The 18,706-nt window shown below is 31.0% G+C and overlaps 3 protein-coding genes across 3 annotated transcripts; 1 reads left to right on the top strand and 2 right to left on the bottom strand.

Annotated features, from left to right (window-relative positions):
* Positions 1-903: 903 nt before the first annotated feature.
* Bm9831 (Uncharacterized protein) lies at positions 904-2,616 on the bottom strand (the record flags this gene model as incomplete). Its single annotated transcript, XM_043079052.1, has 6 exons — positions 904-1,024; positions 1,235-1,362; positions 1,717-1,786; positions 1,905-2,088; positions 2,266-2,350; positions 2,467-2,616. 6 exons carry the CDS (start codon positions 2,614-2,616, stop codon positions 904-906), a joined length of 738 nt encoding a protein of 245 aa, XP_042934986.1.
* Positions 2,617-3,961: 1,345 nt separating this feature from the next.
* Bm9830 (Uncharacterized protein) lies at positions 3,962-5,124 on the bottom strand (the record flags this gene model as incomplete). The annotated part of the gene is made up of 3 exons (XM_001900048.1): positions 3,962-4,066; positions 4,598-4,714; positions 5,056-5,124. The coding sequence occupies 3 exons, from the start codon at positions 5,122-5,124 to the stop codon at positions 3,962-3,964; spliced, it is 291 nt and encodes a 96-aa protein (XP_001900083.1).
* Positions 5,125-10,280: 5,156 nt separating this feature from the next.
* On the top strand, positions 10,281-17,404 carry Bm5352 (Uncharacterized protein; the record flags this gene model as incomplete). The annotated part of the gene is made up of 22 exons (XM_043079053.1): positions 10,281-10,349; positions 10,447-10,497; positions 10,783-10,925; positions 11,117-11,207; positions 11,446-11,527; positions 11,912-12,048; positions 12,443-12,580; positions 12,919-13,010; positions 13,085-13,247; positions 13,649-13,706; positions 13,878-13,981; positions 14,111-14,165; positions 14,442-14,569; positions 14,817-14,910; positions 15,094-15,196; positions 15,369-15,513; positions 15,708-15,821; positions 15,938-15,986; positions 16,239-16,269; positions 16,595-16,703; positions 16,988-17,091; positions 17,299-17,404. The coding sequence occupies 22 exons, from the start codon at positions 10,281-10,283 to the stop codon at positions 17,402-17,404; spliced, it is 2,166 nt and encodes a 721-aa protein (XP_042934987.1).
* Positions 17,405-18,706: the final 1,302 nt, after the last annotated feature.

Genomic DNA, 18,706 nt, shown 5'->3' on the forward strand with positions numbered 1-18,706 from the left:
CCATATATAACAATGGTTATGTACAAAGATGAAAAGAGATTTGCTCTTTTCTTTCCATTTCATACAGAATTTGAACTTTTCTCTCTGTGAAATAGAAAAAGAATTACTAAACCATTGGAACTTTGAATAGTTAGTTATTAAAAAGAATGAAAAAAGATAATTATTCTTACATGAAAGACTACAGATGCATTAACTATCGAATTATTGAGAAAAAAAAAAAAAAAAAAGAACGAAATAGTGAAATCTAATGGGCTTGCATATCTGTAATCGGAGTTTACAGTAATGTTGATCTTAACTTGACTGATAATATGATAAGCAATAAACAAGTACATGCAGTCATTATCAACTGATATCTACAGGAAACTACACAGCCTTTTTCGATCAAATCTCGAAAAAAGATCGAAAATTTCTATCAATGGCGCCAGAACTATTCTCTTTTCAAATCTATTACCAGCAACACATGAACACTGTTTTCTATGAAAACTGGTTAAATCAGAATTGTTCGTCAGCAAATGGCAATTAGCTTCAACAAAAAGTGGAATAATAAAAATATTGGATGAAAATATTGGGAGAAATTTTGCAAAAATCAAAAATATGCGATGCTAAAATATGGATTGCAGACCGAACACTCTTTTCTATGAGAACTGGTTAAATCAGAATTTTCTTCGTCATTTCGAAGTGCTAATAACACTCAAAACCAGTGAATAAACGCTGTTTAGATGATATGAACAAACTCGTCGTTCCCTCTTTTTTAGCAACTAAATCTATTAAATGATGAAATTTGAACTTATCCGGAATTCGGTGCAAAATTCATAAGTGATAAATTACTATTATTATCAATCTGCATAGCATATCCGATATTCTTATACATATCGTCCATTTTCCTATCCTTTTGATCCTGTTTCACAAATATTCTCGTTCTAGTATTGGCGTCTGGTAGTAGGTATTCGCTTCAGTGACTGTTAATGGTCTAGTATCAATTGAATCAATTCGCTTCTTGATGCCAAGTTTTGTCCTAATTATCCTAAAATTATCTTAAAAACGGAAAAATGAATAGTTTTGTTTAAAATATTAGTTTCCAATTTGATTACCGAATGGAAACTTGACAATCTTGGAAGTTTCAAAAGTCAAGAATTTGGTGCGAAAGTATTTATGACAGACCGTGTGGTTCAGCTTTCCTTATCATCGTCCTTTCCCTTTAGATTAAATAATTAATACTTTCAATCCTGCTTGCCTGCTAATCGAAGAAATACTTGGAACATTGAATGCACTGCAAACGCCATCACTGATAAGCCGACTACGAATCTCCCACGAATACATCGACGGTCGACAATGTTTGTAAATCGCAATTGCTGTCACCACCTTTTTTGATTTTATTATTATCGAGTACAGCGGGATACTTCTCATTTTAAGCTTATCATCTTGTCTATCGCAATCAGCAAATGAAATAGATTACAAGAAAGTGAGATTTATAACGAAAAAAAAGTGTGCTGCGGCGCGATGGATCATATTTTGCAATAACTTAAATTAAGTTAGCAATGAACAACTTTGAAAGGTTTGAAAATGTTCCTTTACATTCATTTGCTTTCTTTTACTATAATAAGGGATCATCGCATAACTTATTGCATACATATTAATCAACATAAAAGTTATTGATTAAAATGACGATATAAATTTCTATATCGCTTTAAATTCGAATTTTTAAAATAATAAGACCTGGGGAAGCGATTTTTTAGGTTTTGAACCGCCAATTTTGCCAGGTCGGATTGAGCCCGTATCGCGATATCTGTACAAAACAAATTTTTTTAAGATTTAGTAAAAAAGAAAACTACCAGAATAAAAGAATTTCATATTTCGAAAGTTGGGTTAAAAGCGATGAGTTGTGTCCAAGCAATTTAAGACACCTGGACAAGATTTTTGAGACACAACCGTGTGATATTCGCAATTGTCGTGATATCTGACAAGGTTTAGTTCCTGAAGCAGCCATTTGGATAATACGTTCCCGAAGATGTACTGGTAGTGGACGTCCGTTAGCATATATACCACCTAACTGATTCGTACCCGTACGTGCTAAATATTCCTTCCATTCTGGATATGTAAACTTCGAACTATGTTAGTCTGTCAAATTTCCAACTCTTCAAAATAGGTTTCAAAATAAAATTTAAATTTTCTTTAAGAATGCTGCACAGATTTAGCAATAAGAAATGTTTAAGAGGAAAGTAAAAATTAAGCTTGTTAATTGTTGCTTGTTGTCATCATCGAGACCAGGTAAGAGACCAGAATTGTCATTCTGATCGTACCACTTCCATAGTGCTTGATCACTACTGATACGTTCACTTTCTTCTATGGTCTATAAGAATTAGTGCTGATTATTCTGCGTAGCACATATATCTTTTCTTGATAACATAATAAGTTTGCATTAAATGGTAGAAAAAAAATGTTTATATAATCGATAAAAGAGCAAACCTTGAACCATTCTTCAAATTTCCGACTAAATTCAAAATCACATTGGTTATTGAAATCAGTGGTACTAGCAGTAGTAACACCACATACTGTCGGTGATTTTATTGATGTTGCTGTTGTCGAATTATCACTACTGATAAGCATTGAATGCATGTCGGTCTCGCGATAGTACCTAGAAAGCCAATCATAACTTTACTTTAGTTTCTGACTCTTCTATTCAAAATATTACGCCTAGAGATATGATAAGAAAATGCTGGACGAAGAACACAAAAAGCTAAATGCTTACCAGAAGTTTTGAACAACCAAAAAGGAACTTCATTCTGTTATTGGATCTCTGATGATAAAACCGGTCTTCCAGGTAGCAATCTCTATCATCTCACGGTATTTCTTCCTATCTTATATTGACAAAGAGAAATAGAAACAGCTTTTTGATAAATTGTGCTATAAACAGACGAATAGATGGCAGGTTGTTCAATCAAAGCTAAAAGGTCAAAATGACAAAAGCGACATTCTCTCCAATTTATTCGAAATGGAGACGTACGGCACTGTCTTGGATATGTTTGTAATTAACCAATCAGCGTGTAATGTGGTTAATTAGCATTGCATATTAGCATTGTAGGTCATAATAATTATTATTCTGCTAAGAAACATATAAATATACTATAATATGAGAAGATGTAAACAATAAAACACGTCGTTCATTCCCAATCTTAAATTCTCGACTAAATAGAATACGTGCTTCTAACATTTTCGACCTGAAATGCTATACAGCACAACAAACTTCAGAATTCCCAGTATGCTGACATTTTTCAATAAAGAGCTCTGTTAACACCTAAATGCTTTATCGTTGTATGCTAATTTTACAGTATAAACTGATAAATGCTTTTAAACGAAGCTAGACAATGAAGCTAACAATAACAATAGAAGTGATAATGATGATGATAACTATTACTGAAAACATAAATGCTTTGTAATAGCAGTACTCAGTTACTTTTTTTTTTTCAATACTCAGTTACTTTTTTTCAATGATTAATTTTCTTTATTGGAAACAACGATAAGTAATAATTAAAAAAATGAATTGACTCTTTTTTTTGTTGACGAATTGCGCATATCATATACATACCACTTACATGATGAAAAGTTATCAGAAGAAAATTTATCAAAGAAACAAAGTTCATAAATTTTTTAATCTTCAGATAACTTAATTTTTTCTTACTAAAATTTAGCAAATGCCATTTCTGATTTCTTTTTTTTTAAATAATTAAACAAAATAAGAAAAAATTGATTTTATCTGCAACTAAAAATATTTGCACTTTTAGTAAATTCCGGAAGATTCTCTAATAGAATGAACATTGCGATGAAGAAAGAATGGAGAATAGTACAAATCTCACAGTATAATCAACCTTTTATTACGGCATTAAGAACAATAACGATACATTGACTGCCATCACGAAAGTAAAAAATAATACAATCAGCAGTAAAATTTAAAACTGAATTTTCAAGCGAATGATAAGTAAGGACCACGTTTTGCGAATGCAAAATTACGCGTAGGATGTATGGGAGACTCGAAATGCATTGCCTTTTTGTCATAGTAGTTCACATCCTGCAAAAATAGTTGATGATGGAATTAATTGTATTTAATAGCTCCAATCCGAAACCAATAATTCAGAACTGGAAACATAAATAGATGGATGGATGACAATTTTTACTAATGGATACCAGCGGAAAATCTATCTGAGTAAATTTGTGCTGAACTTTCCACCAAAATTTAGCATAAAGCGACGTTAGCGGGAATTGAATGTTGATACCCTCCAATAATCCTGCTTATTGTTTATTTTTCAGAAATGTTGACAACTGACACAAATTTAGATGACAGATTGTTACAACGCGTGTTTGGTTTTATATTAAAGTTTTTTACTTGGTTTTTCTCTAAAGTGTTATCACAAAAAAACTGTAATAAATCTTAGTTTACTGATAGCTTAAAAAGTATCGAAAGTGTTGCGTATAAATTATTTCATTTGCAACTTGCAAAAGGACTGGTTGCAGATTCAGAATAAGAATGTTTTACAAAAAGTAATTAGACAATAATAAACTTTAAATAAATTCAATAAAAGTAGCCCTGCTTAGAGCTCACCTCATCATCATATCGCTTAGCAAATGCAAATCTCGAAGGATGTCTTTTTGCAAATGCAAATTTGGCTCGTTTTCCAAATACTGATGAATCATGTCTGTCTAAACTTTCATCTGTTATCTGTAAATGATTTTGAAAAAGAAATATGAAAGTTAGATAAATTAGTAAATTCATTAGTTAACAATTTTTAGAAAAAAATGAAAATAATATTCTTCTTAATTAAATTTGCATCAAAGCTAACAGTTGCTATATTTCAGAAAGTAAATAGTACCAAAATGAAAAACATAAATTGGCAATTTGAATATTTTCACTTCGTATAGCTCTAACTAATGCTTTTCTTTTCCTAAGGCGATTAGTCAAATATCAAATTTTGTTAGGGTTAAAAAAAAGAATATATCGAGAGTGCTATTATGTAACGCGGTTTACGGTCTCTGATTAATGAAGCAAGAAAAAAGTAATACCTCTTGACATGGAATGATAGTGAGAAGCAGTGACATGAATATAACAAACACCTTGAAACCAGAAGCCATCTAATGTATCCTAAAAAGGGATTTCCGAACATGGTCAGAAGATATTTTATCAGCAACGACGAATGATCAGTTGAATGTAATTAGCATATGAAATGAATTTCAACTTGTTCAATATAAGATTTCAATTGTGAAGATTTTATTTGAAGTTACTCCTCGTTAATTAAGTTTGCATTATGTTGTCATACTGATGTCATTAATTTTTTGATTCTATGAGATGAGAAATATTTGGACCTAGAATTTGTTCATATGAATCAATGCTTAACATAAAATGTTACTTTTAAACATTGTCTTTACTTTAATTTTCATCACTAATGCGATATATTGAAAATGCTAATAATATTCTGTAACTATCGAGCAAATCATCTACTTTTGCCGACTTAAAAGTTAGCTCCAATCCTTCATTCCGGATACAGTCCCGGTATGCAATTTAGGGGTTAATGATTTCCAGTAGTATACGTTCAGAGTTTCGTAATATAAATTACGAGGATGTAAGCATTGTTTTCAAAAAATAACAAGGAGTGCAAGTAATCAGTCTATCAGATTCTTATCTTCTTGAAGTTATCATTATCCTGGTCCTTGATTGTCTTATCTTATTATCTCAGTTTCTCGTCGTTAGATATCAAATTCATAGCTATTCCAACGGTTGATCAAAATGCATATATTTTTTTGTACAGTATAAGATCTGCATTGTTAAAAATTATCACTAATGTTCTAAAAGATATAACACATGTAATCTAAATCAATCTATTAAATGATTAAGAAGCACAAATTCTGGTACATACTAAATTTTTGACAAATTTCGAAAGTAGTAGTAGTATTAGTAGACAAAAGATACCTTAAAATAAAACCTAAATCTTTATTAACAAAGAAAACATAATAATTACATGAAAAATGTTCGAGATTATATGCGCCACATATATGAGCTGCTGCGTAGAAAAAAATGAAAATTAAGGTATGGTATAATTTTCATAGAAAACTGAGAAGTGTATGGATAAATTCAATATGTGATAAATTGAAATTTATTCTAAATAACAGTTCCACAAGGAATTCAGATTTTTCTTTTTCGTTCCGTTGTTACCTAATTTTTCATTCTTTCCTGTTTTCAGGACCTTTGGTTACATCGTTGATAGCTAATTGATAGCAATATAAGAAATTTTCGGAAATTTCAAGTATTTTAGGGAATAAAAAATTTTGATGCACTAAATGAAACACTTCTGGCTGTTAATAGCTGACAACAATGACAAAAGTAAAACTAATTATCACCGAGTATAACGGCTAAATTGATATTAAGCTTGACTCAGCTAATTTCGCATAAATTTTTTCAGCCAAGTTTGGCTTCAAATTTCACAAATATTGATAGTTTTTTGATCCTTTCACATCATTTTTCCTTTCCTTTTCAGTTTCGTAACTGCGTTTTTTTTAATGAAATTATTTTGCATTGCAAAAAGACAAATCGACGAATTTAATTTGATGCTGTAGAATTTTTCTCATTAACAAACGAAAAAATGCACACCTAAACATAAATGATTTAGGATTCAACCAGAACAATGCTACTTTTTCCATTATTGATTCCTGTTGTCTATTAACAAGCATTGTTATCTTTTTCATTTCACCTTGACCTTGGATATGTCAAACTTTTCTCAGTTGCACACTGCAGGTAAACTCTCGAAATTAATTGTATTTGAAGGTAATAAATAATCGAAATTACTATCTATTATTTGTTTAAATGCCCTACAAGATAAGCTTTTTCTTTTCTTTCTTCGGTTCAGGCATGTATGACGGTTATCAATACAAAGAAATTCATTTAACGTCAATAGTAAAATTAAATCAAATCAGAATCAGCAAATTTCTATTTTGAATTGCGCTTAACGTTTGAACAAAGCAAATCATTTCTTCTAGATGCTTCAATGTGGAGGTTGAACAGATTTCCATTTCAAAATCTTTTTCACCTTGAAAATAAAACTTCAGCGCATCTGATCATCTTGCATGACTTCACAATTAGAAAGTGAAACAAAACTCTCATATTCCATCCTTCAAATTTTAAATGAAACTAAACGATATCAAAAGACTTTACGGTGACATGCGAATATACTATGACTATCTTATCAGTAAAGTTAATTTGGCTAAAGGAAGTAATTACAGTAAATCACAAAAACAAAAAGTGTTAAGTGATAATTTATCAAATGCTTTGTTATTGACATGACAGCTTCTCTTAAACTACTTAGTTTAGTGCTTGGTTATTAATAGTCCGTTGCTTCGGATCCTTAGAAGAGTAGTTACTTTTCAAACAGTCATGAAATATACTCATCTTCAATTGGTTTTCTTGACCAACGCTGAAAGGAAATTTTGTGGTCAATGTAGAATATAAGTTACTTATACGACCTCAAAATTTTTTAAAGTATGCTTTTTTCTCGAAGGGTATCGAGAAATTCTCTGGATTTCAAATTTTGACTTGCTATGTTTAAAAGACTAAATCATTTCTGTTTGTAAACCTAAGCAAATGGTAGTGAAATTAAATATCAAAATTTCCGAACGCCTCATGTCGTTGAATTAAATTAACCGGTATTTCTTGTTTTTATTCTTATCTTCAAATTGATTAAAATGAATAAAAAGAATGAAGTACTCCTAATAATTAAATATTAATAAACTCGGAAAACAGTGAAAATAAAAACTTTATTAAAAATTCAACATTAGATTTATTATTCCTTGCTATATTCTGTTATCTATAATTTTTCCCTAAACATAACCTTCCAACAAACAATGACTTATGCATTCAAAAAGTAGTCTAAAAATTTATTAAATTTTAAGTTAAAACAAATATGGATTTAAAATATAAAGAAAAGAGAACGTATTCGTGGAAAATTTAAATAGTAGCAATACCATATTTAGAAGACATTTCAAAAAGTGTCAAGAAATCATGAAAGAGCTTAAGCCTTTGATCAGTGTTAAGTTTTTTCCCATGAAAAAAGAAGATGTCGTAGAGTCAATATCATTCCATCTGCAGGTATATTCAACAAAAAGTTAAAAAATTGTAATTTGAATTTTTCTGTGAGCAATTTTAAAACATTTAATGACAAAGGCATTGAAATCATGAAATGAATGAATATTATTTGTCATAGAGACAGTATAGCAACAAAATGAGACAATGAATTTCTTTAAGAAGCCTTTAATAAGTAAAACCTTATAACCAAGCAAAAAAGCAACTTGTCATGGAGACCATTTGCAAACGAACTAGTGCAGCTAATGCATGCCTTCAACGATTACCGGTGAATGAATTTTTAGGGATGATTTAAAATTTTAGTTTAATAAAGATTTGGAAGCTATTCAAATAGCCAATGCTTTACATAAACTGTAAATGAAATGTGTAATTGGTATAACTAAGATATTCAATTTCTGAACTTTCCTTTACAAAACAAAACAGAATTTTTATCACTGAAGTCCAAGAAAGAAAATTATTCAGAAGCAAAATGAATCCATTTTGGGAATAACAAAATTAGTTAAACATAGATATTAGCTATGAATAAACAAGGGTCAAAAATACCAGTAAACTGTAAGAATAAAAATGAGTAAACTCGTTCGAATCTTTTCATAAAATATTTACGAATAAGATATGCTAAGATTATATTCAAATTAAAAGTGATGTCAAGTTTGCCTGAGGTAAGATAAGTCCTTTCTGTTGAATGATAAAGCAAGAAATCATTTCAGATAAGCTAGATGTAATGAAATGTGATTAAAGATATGTCAAGAATAATTCCATTCAAAAAGTATTCATGAAATTTTGCATAGAGGAAAATAAGGCTTGAGGCTGTGTATTTTTATAAGTATAAAGAATGTTTGCTTATTTTAGTTGATGTCACTACTGACACTAAAAATAAGGAAGCATTCCATCTGTGACATATGGAGAATTCGTTGTAAGTGAAACTTTAAAAGATATTTGCATTAGTAAACACTCACCGAAATCTGCTGTGAAAATGTTTTATTATTTATCTCAGAGATTGGTTACACCGATTACAAGGAGTTAAATGTTAGCTGAGAAACAGTGATAATGGTATAGTAATGAAGTTGAAATACATTTATATGTTTTTTTTTAATTCTTTGTAACAAATCTTTCAAATTTTTTGAGAATTTTTTGATGTTGTCAACATTCCAATAAGTTTTTTCTGAAGAAATAACAGAAAGTACTGTGACATTAAGAAATATTCCGAAAGGTCTTGCCGTTAGCATTGCAAATAAAAAGAATGACATACAAAGGAATTAATCGAAATGAATTATATTTTGCAAATCGATGACTGAATGAATACCATATGGAATTGGCATCTAAAAAAGCCAACAATTAATTTCCAGATCTTTTTGATTTTTGATTGAAAAACTAATTCAGGACGCAAAAGTTTTTTTGGTAATATAAAATTCTGAGTTCATTTTATACGAGTTCAGAAATATATAAACCGTTCGAAGAGCATTGTATCATCCTAGTCACTCAAGTTTAAGCTAAACAAGCAGACCTTAGCTGACAATCACAATGTCACATCCATGCCGATAATCGGTTGATCAGATAGTTAACTATGACGTCCGATGAAATCATGCAAGAATTGTATGACGATGGACGAAACTGTTGCATTCTGTCCATACAACGCACTTCCAAAATCGTTCAACGGGGGCGACAGGTGTGTGCATGTTTACCTATACGTCTGTTTTGTTTTACGTCTTTCCGTTGCATTGATTGCCCTGTCGAACGTTGAGAGAAGAAACACGTGCTAGTTTGCCACGACTCGTCAGCAGTTTACAATGAGTGACCAGAGGTAATTAATGAAATGACAGTTTAGATTTCAATCGAACATGCTTCGTATATCATCTATTTTGTGATGTTAAATCGCTTTAGATTATAATCATATGTCTCTGAGACTGTAGCTGATACCAGTAGGGATAGTCATTACTTTACCATTCACCATCACTTTCATGCTTAAAATCTTGAAATGCTATTTATGTAAGATGAAACATGGAAACTTTTGTTTTGATGTCAACAATTGTTTTTTGTGGGCAGGTGACACCCTTTTCTTTTTTTTATCGTATGTGGAGGAGAACGGTTTGCATCCATCCTATTTCTATAGTGTTAAATATACCAGAGAGGAAGAGTTTCATGTTATTTTAGCCTGCAAATGGATACAACCTCAGTGACCTTAAGAGCTTTGGAGAAACTCAAGGATCTTTACTGTGATATTGCTCAGGTAATTATTCGTAACTTATTTCAAGCTATTCATCGCAGTTATTTAGAAAATGTCGATTGGTATTCTTATTTCTGTATCAGCATATTGTTTGTTTTAGGTTCCGTTACCGCAAAGTGCTCGCTTACGACGTCAAGGAAAATATTTTGAAGTGTGTTTATCATTTCCGTATATTTGTTTTTATTACATTTCTGAATGTAACATTTTATGATCTTATTTGATATCATTTTTCGTTGCCTTTTTTATTTGTCCCTTTATTAGGATCTAGGGAAAATCATCAGATTGAGTCAGAATCTCACTATAAACATGTTTGTTTAAAATTTGTGTCTGTTAACGATGGAGAAAATAGTATATGGAACTTGTAAATAAATTAATGAGCGCCAATTTCTTCGGATTATTCGTCTGTACATTTTCATATATTCTTTCATATGTTTAGATTTCTTCAATTTGGACCAATAGTGCACTGGAGTTAAAAAAATCGGTGAAAATGCAGCGTTCAAGTTTGATCATGTCGAAAACAGATGAAGCGAACATATATGAACTTATTTCGACAACATCGCTACCTCTCACTAGCATAGAGTGTTTTTTACATCCCAACTATTATTTTAATAAGAAAGGAGAGATGAATATTAAGAGTTTTACTTTCAGTAAAATTTTTTAAGTAGTAAGAAATAAAAGAATTTTTGATAAAAAAATTTTCATTATCATTATTTTCTGCCTAAATCTAAAGAGATTTTTTATTCTTTTATTCAAGCATTTTTTTTTTTAAGGGAAGAACTAATAGCTTTTTCATACAGCGATTCAAGATGTGCTACACTTATCAGTTTGCATGATGGTAAGGAAAAGAAGCAATACATTAAGGTTTGTTAATTTTGAAAGTTCCTTTTATTGTCATAAGCAAGCTGAACAAACCTTAACTTATAATAACATAGGATTGGCTTACAGCATTTAATAGCTTTACTCTTGCCACTTTTTGAGCTCTGTGACATTTCTTTTAAACAGTTTGAGGAAAACAAGTAGACATCAAGGATGAAATCCAGTTTAGAATTTTATTGGATTCGGTACAGCTACAAGTCACATCAGATTTTTGAATTTTTAGGTATTTGATCAGAAAGAGCATATTGAAATTTGCTGTACTGATTTAATATCACCAAAAAAGCATGGTTTAATTTATAGTGATGGTAAGTGATCTTTTTTAACTCCCTAGAATTACTATTTAACCATCTTACTTTTTTTTTGTATTTCATTATGACAGTGAACATTTTCTGGTGTTAGGAAAATGCTTTTTCATTAGTCAATAAGAAAAATAAAAAAGATAACTGAATGAAGTACTAAATCAGTGAAATCCTTATAATTCGTTTTGGTGAAATTTATTATATTTACGTCTTTGTATGATTTTGGCATTGCAGTTATCGTGCTGTCGTTGCTTTTAATGTCATTTTGAAGCAATAAAAAATTGGGACCATGTGTTTCCAAACTTTCTTTTTCTCTTTCTCATTTTTTAAGTTCAATTTGTCATTGAATAAGGCGATACTTATTAGAAATGTGAAAAAAATTTCTTTCAGATGAATTTGGTGGCTTGAAATGGTCTAATGGTGAGGGTCATTTACTATATGCAGCTGAAAAGTTAGTTAAAAAAAAAGAATACTATGATACCGAATTAGACTGGACTAACGAAGAGAACTTTCTCGATTCCAATGTTGTGAGTGAACTCAACATCTATCGGCATGCAATTTCTCGACAATGTGCTTCATACTAATTGGCATTAGTGATTCTTTAGAGCAGATATATAGGGAATTCTTATAAAGGCTCAAGTATCAATGTTGAAATGATTAATCTTTAATCTTTTCTGTAACTCCTTGATCTTATCAGTGACAGCTTTCAGCCAATGATGATTTATATCATTACTATTGTTAATTAGATGTTACAATGTACTGGAGACATTTAAGGATTTAAATCGAAAGCGTTTTAGAATTAATAATCCAGAGTTTCTAAAAAACAGTTTCTTTATAATCAATAAAAGCTAATTGTAACAAGTCACTATAGCTATAATGAAACTGTTTTTCATACTGATTACACAATAACAATTTTAATAGGGCGACAAATATGAGCTTATTGAAAACTGGGGTGAACAGCGATACAAAATTCGGCAGCCAGTGTTATCTATATTTGATATTATGAGTGGCAGTATCACGGTACTGGATCAGATTCCTGACATTATCACTCCTACTTTTGTTAGTTTTAAGTTTCACTGCTTAATAAATCTTTCCGAATTTATTATTTATTGCAATTTGTCAACATCGTAGCGAGATCATAGTAAATTATGACTGTAATGAAGAAATTCATCTGTTATAGCTTCAATATTTTCGAAAAATGAAGCGTCAATGGTGACGTTCTGCGTTTTGTTTCAGATTATAACTCAAGACTGATTGTAACAACAAAGACTAGTTTTTGAGTCACAGATTTAATTCTCTAAGTAATTTTGAAATTTCAGTTTAAACTTTCCACTTTGAAGTAGCTATTATTATTTCTACTGTTTATATAGATCACTTTTTATGTTTCAAAATTGCAGTGTGTCTGGAGTCCAAACGATGAAGGAATTGTGTTCTTTGGGATTCATAATGTTCCTGTCAAATTGGGAAAGATATATTGCAACAACAGAGGGTTTGTTTGTTCATATAATTGTTCAGTTCCAGGTAATAGCTTCCAAGCTTTATTTTATATTGATTAATTTTCAGAGGAACATTATTCTATTACGAGCTGAGTTCAGCAAAATTAACTCCATTAAGTGATAAAAATGTCTCAATCGAAGGATTATCATTTTCTCCAGATAAATCTAAGCTGATTTATTTTCAACGTCAACCTGGAGGACCTCATTATGCTTCAGTTTCCTGTCAGTTGGTGAGTTCTAATTATTGTAAAATTGTTTTGCATATTAACTGATTTCTTATGAGTTTGTCCCTCATTCCATGGGAAATTATATTGGCAGAAGAACGATAACTTTAGTCTTGAGTTCTCGGAAAACGTATAGAAATTCCAGTGAAAACATTCACAAGTTTTCTGAAAATGTTTGAGTAGTTTGGTCTGAAATCTCGGTTTCTATGTTTCAAAAAATTTAAAGAACAGTTTAGTGTTCATTATTGCTAATTGTAATGTACTACAATCATATCTGTGTTTTGTTTGATCCAGTATTATGAAACGTTCTTGCATTTTTTGAACTACTTAGGATGTGTTAATATTATTCTGCAATTAGGTTTTTGCAAGAAGATATTAAATTTTTTCGGATACTTAGATTTTTTTAGATAAATTGGAATAAAACTGAACAACAATTACTAGTTCCCATCGTCAGTGCAGTAACCGGTACTGTTTTTGGTATTTTGTTGTAAAAAAGTGTCAGACAAATAGTGTGCATTAAATCGTTTTTCGAGTTGACTGTTTGTCATGAGTGAGACAAAATTATTAAAGAAACTAAAATTATGAATTTTTTTTTACTTTTTTCTATTTTATACATTATTGTGAGTCTTTTATTAGATCGTCAGCAGTTTCCTGGACTTTACGCTGTACAGTTAGCCGAGAGGCCGTGGTCCAGTGATAGTAAACGAATATTTGTTTCAAGTGTATGGGGTTCTAAAAGAGTGAGTTCCCTTTTTTGTAGAATTAATAAAATGTGAAAGCTTTCAAGTATATCAAGCTTTCTTCTAGAACCATCAATATGAAATTGTAGAATTAATTCCATATTCTTCATTTTTCTTGTCGACTTTCAGGAAATTATAACTATAAATACGGAAACAAGAAAGTTAGAGAAAGTTACGAATAACGGTATGTACAGTTTGCTTACTTAGAATTTATTTCTTTTCAGTTATTCTTTAGCGTAGAGATGAGTGAATAGCTAAAAACAACAGCAAAATGCTCTTTCAGTTGCTTGTTTTATTCATTCATACTCTAGTTTTAATAATTATCGTTTTAAAATATCATTACATTTAAAATATCATTTAAAATATCAACATGTTGAGTTACAATGATTGTAAAATGTGTTAGTCTTCGTTATAAGACATTTTTTAATGTGATGTATATATTTTTCTTAGTATACTTTAGGTACCTTCCATGGAAGTTGGACAGTGCTTGATGTAAATGAGGATTGCGTGGTAGCGGTTTGCAGCTCTCCAAATCGTCCCCCAACTATCCTTGTTGGTCATATTCCAAAAATTGATTCGGGAGAAATGGTAGTTTTTTTTTTACTTGTATTTGATTTTTGCTGAAGTAAATAAAATGTGTCCTTAAAGAGAAATGTTGTTAATTTGCGCGAGAAATTATGCGATTATTCCAAAATTTTGCAGTTTCACTAAAAATTTCAAAGTTATGAGGCATGATAGAGATGCTGAATGTTATACTTTTGCTGAACAACGTGCTGTCGTTTAATTACATGTGAAAAATCAACTGATTGTGTGTGAATCACCTATAATTTTACAGATTATATGGACCAAACTTGATAATAGCTCAGCTGCTGAAGTTCGTTTGAAATTACTTGGTTTTTCATGGCAGCTAGTGGATTTCGATAGAGGAGGTAGTGTGAAAAGGTTGCAAAAATGCATTTTGTAATTGGAGATAATTTTGCATAAGCAATATACCTATATATTGAGGGGACAAATAATGATATAGCTGATAATTGCTTTTTTTTCCTATCATTAAAGTTTCATTATTTTCATTCATCATATTTCAAGAAAATTATAATTTTTTCATTTTTCAGTTCAAGGTGCATATGAAGGCCTACTCTATATTCCAAATGAAACTGATATTGTTCCACTAGTTGTGGTACCTCACGGTGGACCACATGGTGTTACAGTTGCTTGGTGCCTTATTCCATTGTTTATATTATTATTGTTTCTTCTCCAAAGCTAACATGTAATCATATCTCTGCTTCGATTTTGTGTATTTGCAATGAAAAAATTCAGAAATTAAATTGGAGATGACAAGAAAAATAGAATTATACATCTTTTGTGTTGATGTTTGTCAGTATTTGAGTTGGCCGACTCGTGAGCTTCTTCTGTTGTTGAACTCCGGTTATGCGTTGCTTTTTGTAAATTATCATGGATCACTTGGATTTGGTAACGATTTTGTGAATTCATTGCTTGGTAATTGCGGTGATTTGGACGTTAAGGATGTTCATGTAAGTCAAGCTGTTTCTAGAATAACATTAATATAACGCTTCAGTGCGACTTACAAATTTTTAGGTCTTGATTTTTGTCAATGACTTATTACTTTTTTGTAAATTTTCATTAATATGACACTTGCGAAGTTTTATATTAAGTTTTTCCTCTCTCCACTCCTCTATTGGTTCATTTTTACTTTAGACTATTTCAGTTTGCTGTTCAAACAGTGTTGGACATAGAATCAAGGTTAGATCGTTCCCGAGTCGCAGTATACGGTGGTTCACATGGTGGTTTCATTGTCAGCCATCTGATTGGGCAATTTCCCGTAATTTTCACTGTCCAGTTTTGGTCTTTCCTGTTCTATTTTCAGCTGTAACGATTATGTTGTCGAAATATTGTTTTTATTTTTCTCGCTAGAGTTATTAAGTTTTTGAATTTCAGGACTTCTATAAAGTATGCGTTGCTCGGAATCCTGTTTTAAATATTGCAGGTATCAGTTTAATAGTCAATGATATCGCAAAAAAGTGAATTCTATAGTGGTGAAAAGTGTAGTGTTTCAGAATGAAAAATGGTCAGCGTAATAGTTGATTTATTTCTGATTGGTATTTTTGCTTGTTTATGTTGATTATTCCTTTATTTCATGTGTAAGATTGAGAGGTGTAAAAAGATTATATTAGAATAGCAAATAAATATATAAATACGTTGTATTAACAAATGTTCATTAAATTATTAAAATTTTCAGCGATGTACGATTTATCAGACATTCCTGACTGGTAAGTTTTTTTTTTTTTTAGAGCAAAGTAAAAAATTACTTTTGTTATCATGCATATATCTTCTTTCCACAGATGCTATATTGATCTCCATGCTTGATCAAAGAAAGAATTATCAATTACTGTTTTATTTTGTTTGAAATGAAATACACATCCTCTCAAAAAAAAACTTTCTGGGATTTTTTTTTCTTTTTTTGTGTTCATTGTTTAAATTTCTCGAACATGTCGAAATCCAGACAGTGCCGTGTGAATGGCTTAATAATTTTAAAAGATAATGTAATTAATGAGCATTTGTTGGCAGTATAGCAAACTGCATTTTGATATTGAGGTCAGTAGTGGAGGCTCTCGGTTGGAAGACAGTTGATTGGCGGAAAATGTTGACAGCAAAAGATCGGGAGAAAATGTATAGGAGTTCACCCATTGTTCATGTTGAAAAGGTTTTTAATTTTTTTCATCTTTTGTTTATGAAGATTCTGTGGATAATAATGTAGCACTTCTTATAGTCGCTTAATGAATAGTCGAAATAAAAAATTGTTGATAAGTGGGGACCAGTAAAATAAAAGTATCTGGAACATCTCTAGTCAAGCTGAATTGTTGCCCAGTCCTATCAATAAGATAATACTATATGGATAATACTGATAATTCCTTTTACGAAATTTTTGTAGAGTTTTTTTTTTTTATCGGAAGGAAAAGTGCTATTATTTAGGAATTAATGGTTTAGGTTGTCACACCATACCTGCTTTTGAATGGCGAGAAAGATTTACGTGTTGTAAATCATTATCGACCTTTCATTCGCAATCTAAATGCGCGCAAAATTCCTAATAAGTGAGTTGTTTAATGTTTGAAAAATGAGTTTCTTCTTTTGTAGAATTTTCGATGTTTTATCCTTTAGTCTTCAAGAGGAATAAAGTTAAGACGTATGCTTGATTTTTATTAAGTTTTTTGTGCCGGTATTTTTTCTAAGAAAGAAATTGTAATATTTAATCTTTAAAGTATAGTTAAAACACTGTTCCATTTACTGTGGAAATTCAGAATTCTATCGTATCCGGAAGCTTGCCATCCTTTGGAAGAAGTCGATATAGAGGCAGATTGCGCAATCAACATCGTTCGTTGGCTCGATAAGTATCTCCATCAGTGATCTTAATTCTTTTCTACAATTATCTTTTTTGCTGAATTTCTTAATTGCTTGGTTAGGTTAATTTGGCCGAAAAGAACTGAATATTTTGAATGTGATTTAACAAGTTACTTTTAAGCCATCAAGATTTTCTTGTAAGGAAGTTTTCTATGTTTGTTTCATGTTTTACAATTCAGTAAGATAACAATACGTTTAAATAGTGTTTTTGCCTCTTCATGGGAACTTTCTTCATTGGCAACGCTGACAATGTATCGGTGAGATGAGTGCGTTTGGAAAAACTATAAGTGCGCGCTGCTTGATAATTGTTACTTTCTATATTTTCTTTCGATACGTATCAAAATACTGAATTTATAATTCATGTATATGTATGAGAGGAACACAAACAGTGATATGTCGTGAAGTGCGTATTTGTAGTTTTTCGGTTATCTGAAGGAAGGAAATTGAGCGCTTGTCTAGTCTCATATGAAGCATCAGGCAAATGGATGCTTTTACCGTTGTGGAGACGAGGTAGCACGTCGTTGGACGTTTGTCGAAGATTTGTCTCAAGGACTTGTTCTAGACATACATATATCAATAAGCCACGTAGGAGACGTTTGTTGCTTAGTTTCATTTGCTATAGCTCTAACATTTGATGGTGGCATAACTTGGTGATGGGAAGATGTGGAGATGAGCAGTCAGTTGGGAGAGCTCCGATCGTTTAACCTACCTTACTGGGATGTGTTATTTTTGTAAATGTAGCAGAAGTTGTTGGGAACATTCAGTCTGTTATTTAAATGAAACTGTAAAATTTCATTTCTTTTAAAATGATAGCGTGGACTAGGGGCGGTGGAGGGTCAACCTTTATTTCTTCATTACACTAGTCAAGTAAGTAAAGATTCTTTGTGAAGAAATATTGTGTTCAGTTTATTTTATTTCCTATTACCTCTCCTTGGTTGAAAAACATGATTATAGCTAAGAATTAATTGTGAAAGTAAGTAAAGTGGAATAAAGAGTTTGAATTTGCATGAGCAATTTATGGTATATGTAGTAAATTAGTAAATAACAAAGGGAGAGGGATTCTTTATTATTTCCGTTCATCTTGGTTTTGTTTCTGATCTAATATGTTAATGAAGAAATCAAGATGAAATCATTTGGCAGGATCAGTTGGTTTCTTTTACAGTTGCGAAAAACGAAGTTCCTGACTATCGAATTGTACTGTTACAGAAGCTACTAATATTGATTTGATTTATATCGATGTTAGAATGGATACTGACATTTTTTACTTCGCCTATTCTTACAAGATGGGAAAATGTTGAGCAAAAATTC

Source organism: Brugia malayi, assembly GCF_000002995.4.
Source record: "Brugia malayi strain FR3 genome assembly, contig: Bm_v4_Chr2_contig_001, whole genome shotgun sequence".
NCBI lineage: Eukaryota > Metazoa > Nematoda > Chromadorea > Rhabditida > Onchocercidae > Brugia > Brugia malayi.